At 41.4% G+C, this 6,209-nt stretch overlaps 1 protein-coding gene across 1 annotated transcript; it reads left to right on the plus strand.

The window, feature by feature from the left end:
* The first annotated feature begins 470 nt into the window (after positions 1 to 470).
* On the plus strand, positions 471 to 1,073 carry LOC145980886 (uncharacterized). The gene has a single exon (XM_083113970.1). It carries the CDS (start codon positions 471 to 473, stop codon positions 1,071 to 1,073), a length of 603 nt encoding a protein of 200 aa, XP_082970096.1.
* The last annotated feature ends 5,136 nt before the right edge of the window (positions 1,074 to 6,209 follow it).

Here is a 6,209-nt window from a genome sequence, read left to right on the forward strand (position 1 = left end):
GAGTTTCGATTGTGTAATGGTTATTGAAAGTTGCATACGTGATGATACGGAAGGCGAGTGTGGAAGTAAGGTTAGAGGCGCAACCACGAATTTTTGTCTGGAGGGGGCAAGTACCAGGATAAACGTACTAATAATAATAATAATAGTAATAATAATAACATTAGTAATGGCATTATTACTACTAGTGGTAGTAGTAGTAGTATCTAAGACGTTATTACCCTCATAAATTACGCAAAAGGGGGTAGATGTCTGTGCTAAAGCATTTATTTGGAACGAACGATTTGAAATATTTTTCAACACCAGCAATTTTATATTAGCTAATAATTGAAAACAAGCACACAAACTGTATTTTTGAATGGCAGAAAATGAATGATAAATGCATGCCCAAGATATTTTTTGTACATATAACATGTATAACTTTCATGTACAACATACTCTATGTGATCAAAAATATCCGGACACCAGGCAAAATGTGTGTTGCGCATAGTAGGCCACTCTGTGGTGCCATCTACAGCGAGGTGAAGCAAGCAAGGGACCACTACAGGCAGCATAGTGCACGAGACAGCAGAATCGGTCGGTCGAAGGAACTTACAGACTTTGAACGTGGTGAAGTGACTGGGTGCCACAGGAGTAACAAGTCAGTGCACGAGATATCCACCCTCCTAAACATCCCAAAATCCACTGTCGCCGATGAGATAGTAAAGTGGAAACGTAATGGGACGTGTACAACCGTAAAACGTTCTGGTCGAGCGCTCATGTTGACAGACAGAAACCGCCGAGTGTTGAATAGGGTAGTACGAGAGAACCGGCAATCAGCGATCGCCACCATCACACAGGAATTCCAAACCAGGGCAGGATGTAATCCTAGCAGCATGACTCTGCGACATGAGGTACGACGACTCGGTTACCATGGACGAGCGGCTGTCCATAAGCCCCACATCACCCAACGAAACACGAAGCGCCGCCTCGCATGGTGTAAGGAGAGGCGCAACTGGTCGTTAGAACAGTGGAAATCCGTGATGTGGAGTGACGAATCGCGTTATACCATGTGGCGATCCGATGGTCGTGTGTAGGTGTGGCGAAGGCATCATGAACGACATTTAGCATCCTGTGTTGTGCCGACAGTGAAATTCGGTGGAGGTGGGGTGACAGTGTGGGCATGTTTTTCCTGGAAGGGGCTTGGTCCCCTCGTTGCTTTGCACGGTACTGTCACGGCACATCATTATGTTGACATTTTACAAACGTTCATGCTGCCTACCATCGAAGAACAGTTCGTGGATGATGATTGCGTGTTTCAACACGACAATGCTCTCGTCCACACTGCGGGCTGTGTGGGACAGTGGTTTCAAGATAACAACGTCCCACTTATGGCCTGGCCTGTGTAAAGCCCCGATTTGAATCCCATTGAACATCTCTGGGATGTTTTGGAACGCCGACTTCGTGCCAGACCATGCAGACCAACATCCACTGCTCTTCTCATCTCGGCACTTCACGAAGAATGGGCCGCCATTCCCCACGATACCTTTCGCCACCTGATTGCCAGTATGCCTGCGAGAGTGGAGGCTGTCATCAAGGCCAAGGGTGGCCCCACACGGTATTGATTGCCAGTGTATCCGATGGAGGATGCTTCTAACTTCACGCCCTAATTCCAGTGAGTGTCCGGATATTTTTGATCACATAGAGTATGTTTTACACATATGCAACATGGAGCGACATAAAATATGAAAATGCATATGCAAGATGCTAACACTAATTATGTACGTATTCAAAGTTTATTCAATACATATATACAAAACATATTATTTAACTACATTACATTACAGAAAACAATCATATTGCGAGCGAAGCAAAAAATTTTAGACTCAATTTTTGCAATTTAAAACGATATTGATTTAATAGGGAGCAAATAATATCACATGGCGCCACGGCATTCTCTCTTTCACAACTTTTTAAATTTAGATCATTTGGCGCCCATGGCCGACTCCCGCCGCCTCCTATAGCCTGACAAGTTAAGTCCCGATATGCGCAGATCGCTGCGGAGCACTTCCTATTACGTCATCCTCCCCACCACTCTTCTACGCACTAGTCTTGGCTTGAGATTACGAGTGGTGCCAACTCAGCAAAATTAAGCTAAAACAAATATGACAAACTATCTTTACTGTGTACATTGACGATGGCGACTCATATCAGTTTATCAGTGGTTCATTTGATTTAATGCGGTCTTAGAAAATGCGTGCGGTGCGCGGATCGTAAACTGTAGTATTACGCACGCGGGTTAACGTTTATAACGAAGAGAAACTACTGGGCGAATTACTTCATTTTCTGAATGCGACATCGAGCAGTGGCGTGTTTAGTTTTAGTTTTTTTTTTTTAAAAAAAAAGCCGAGTGGGGTGGGGGTTCTTTTGTTTATCGTACAACAATCGCTACGAGAAGGCAATCTGATAACATGCTTGCCTGTGTTCTTTTTTAAAGCATTGAAATGTTCTTGCTCTTTACTCTTGGCTGCATATTTTTGAAATGCAAAAATCAAATCATGCCGGGTCCAACGAAATCCACAATCTGCTCTGGAAAGCTCCTTAGAGGACAGGCCAGAGAAATTGTTTACAATGTTGCAACATATTTGCGAAATCAGAAGGAGTTACATAATGTTGTCGAGTCCACAAGCGCCGCCACGGGAATATCTGAATGGATGGTTTCTCAAGTTTTGAAAGAATTGGATTGGATTGATTTGTTATTTTAAGTCCACTTTATGCACAGTAAGGCTAATCAGGACTGGACCTACAGTTTAAAGTGGGATCCGAACCACTATGTGCCTCAACCGGGAATCGAACCCGGGATTACAAGGCGACAACGCTACCACTGCGCCATCGGGGAGGCCAAGTTTTAAGAGAAGGGAAAGAGTCGTTGGCGAAAGGTGAGCTGAATTTCTGTACTCCGACAGGTAGAAAACAGCCCATGAAAAAGCGAATACAAATTTCGATGAAAATCCTCAGACCAGGCTGCAACACTGCGAAACAACGTTGCTGCGAACAATGGAGAGGGGAAATGTGGTGTGAGATGCGCAACAGCTACTTGCAGCGTCTTGTTTTTAAACTTGTCAAGTTATAGCTACGGCTCTGAAACTTGACGAGACTGAGAAAAGCAGGCATTGCAAGCGAAGCGAGCAAGAAAATTTGGCGAAATGTATTTTTATAAATTTGAAATTGCTCCTCTGTGCCCCCTGCAGGTGCCCTTGGCCATCAATGTTTTCCCCTCCTAGAATTGACTTCCGTCGAAGGTTTCAACGCCCCCCCCCCCCCCCGACGTTGTGCGCATAACAGTTAATTTTGGCGCTACAACGTGAATGCCCGACACTGAGAACTTTTGATTATCGGCCAGAAGTTTGCTGACAGTTATTGGTGAGTAGATGTAAACAGTACTGCAGGGATCCAGAGGTGCAGAAGTCTGCTGGGTAGAATTCCTGAAAAGCTCAACAAGTGGAAAAGTCGTCAGAAGTCGGGAATACCCTGTAGAAGTAACTGGAGATGCTAATAGAAGAATTGTTATTTAACAGACTTTGAGTAATTGTATTATATTATATTTTTTTAAACCAATCTGCCGTCTCTAATTGGAGGTTTATTTCTGTTAAGGTAAGTAAATAAATAAATACATTCTCTCTCCTATCCTGGTACCTCCTCACTTCAAGAATACCACCCCTCTTTCTCTCTCTGGCACCTTCTTCTCCCAACAATCCCCAAACGCAACTTCCCGATCAGCCACGACTTCCTCCCGGCCAATGTCTCTCACTTTCATTACTCAGCAATGACATTGCCCGATCGAAAGTCGCACCTACATTCCTATTTCAAGATCTCCTTCTCTGTACACACAATTTTATTATCCCCAGCTGAATCAAAGCTAGTTGTATGGATTCTTAATGGAATTCTGCTTACAGTTCTTTGTAAGTAAAAGTTTCAACTTTTGTAGCATCAAATTACATGAAAATTGACTTCTTTACCTCACTGTAATCATTAATTTGACACAAGAGTATTTTATGTTAAAAACTACAGCACCAGAAGTCACTGAAAATGGTTCAACAGCTTATATCACCTTGATTAGAAAGGGAAATTAAAAGTATGAAGAGATTATCAAGTGTGATATCAACTAAATACAGAAACTAGTCAATCATAAAATACTCATGTCTCAGTCTTGGATGTTGCAGATGCTTTTTTTCTTATTCTGAGGAAGGATCAGATGCCAATGAGTCTGATCTCAAGTTCCCAGGTACCAGGTTCTTGCAGGCAGGTGTCAATTCGTAGAATTGCTTAATGACAAAGGTAAAAGGAAAAATAAATACATTGTGTTTGTCAGTCAGGAATGTCTGCTAAAAGAATTATAAAATTGACATTTCTGGAAGCATTTGGAAAATCTCCGCCCATCGAAATGAAAGCTTTAAACAGAGTTATGTGTACTTCCAAGCAGATTCCCTGATAAATATTGCAGTACTCTGGAGCTACCCCTCTCCCCCGTGGTGAAACAGCCCTTTAGAATCAAGGCCTACCTACTGACTGCCGACCTCACTCCCATATGCCTCACCAGAGGCAAGCAATCATCTAACCAGTTACGGGGTGAGGTGTGGTCAGCACGACGAACCCCAAGTTATTGTTGTAAGTTCCCATGATCAGGTTACGCTACTCATTCGTAGCTCCTAAATTACCTCACGATGGTGGATGGCCAACGGTCCCATACATTGGCCGAAATATCTGGATAAAAGTTGATACGCTGCCCCCAACTAGATTTGAACCAGGTGCTTCTTCCCTTGCTCAAGACCAAACCCTGACAGCTTAACCACATTGCCACAGCTCAGGACACTAGGGAGTTACTAATTTGATATTTACATTTCCTGGAATGGTTTAAGAATACAGATTAAGATCAAAGAGTAATGCAAATGGTGAAAAAGGTTGTCTTTTTACATTAAAATTTGAGTGTATACAAACAATGCTCAATAAATTTGTAATAAAGTTGGTTGTTATTAAAATTTAGAAGTTGGGGAGATTGTTTTCCCCTTTGATATTGTTGAGCTAAAGTATTAAAGTGGAACCACAAGCAAAACAACCTGCGCAGACCTGCGACTCCTGTGCACCGTACTCCCGCGAGGAGGGGAGGGGGAGAGTGGACCATGCTTCCTTATGGCCCGAGCTGAACGGAATAAGGGAAAGCTGCGCGGGGACTTTTCGTCCAAGGTTTTTTTCCTTGTGGTCGCTCTATAGGTAAGTATTATGATATTAAATGGGGTAAACAGATTAGGTATTCACATAGGTCACACCCGGAACTTTTATAAAAATTAATAACAGTAAAAACAGAAACCTGTTCTCTATAATAAACACATGAGATGAAAGGTTACAATGTACGTACATTTCACAAAGAAATTATGATGGATAAGAAAGTTTTAAAAATTAACAGAATTTTCAAGTTGTAGGTGAAGATTTTATCGCCGTGCGAGTCACATCCACAGCTTCCGTTATTCTTGAATTGTCCAAAAACAACGTTGTTCACAGAGCTCGCTCTTCAGGACATAAACAACATAATCATTCTGAAAACTATAATGATGACATGGGTAAGCTCAATGTCATTGATTGACTGATATATAGATAGACTATCTTCAATTATTTCTCCACGTAGCAAACATCCGTGAAATCAAACCTAGGGCATTGTACAGGATATAAAAGTATCTGCTTTATCTAATATTGATTCAAAAGAAATATTCCGGTCTGGCTTGATTTTAATCCAATTAAGGTAAATAATTTAAGAAGTCAATTCTGATTTTGCAATACATGCATTGTTTAGAAAAACATCATTGCAAACGTAAATTTATTTGTCAATTGAACCTGGTACTTAATTATTGCTTTGTTTCGACAATACGTAATTGTTTGTGTCTTACTTATTGTTGCCATGGAATGAACATATAGATTAATATAAAGCCATATAGACAGAGTTTACAACTGTTAATATGTGTTCAAGGAACATATTCTTTATTTCAACGTTGCCAATTGCGGAATGCAAGTTTCCTCTACAATCACGTGTCTATGAGAAAGGTAAATAGAGTTTGCCAGGATAATTATGAATTTTCAACGACAATAATGTATCGCGCAGCAGATTTTTTCCATTTATTTTACCCAGGTATTTGCCAAGGGGTTACAAATCAAAACTTGTTCCATTATGCTTTTAGACC

This window comes from Lepisma saccharinum, chromosome 28, assembly GCF_977018435.1.
Source record: "Lepisma saccharinum chromosome 28, izLepSacc3.1, whole genome shotgun sequence".
Lineage (NCBI taxonomy): Eukaryota > Metazoa > Arthropoda > Insecta > Zygentoma > Lepismatidae > Lepisma > Lepisma saccharinum.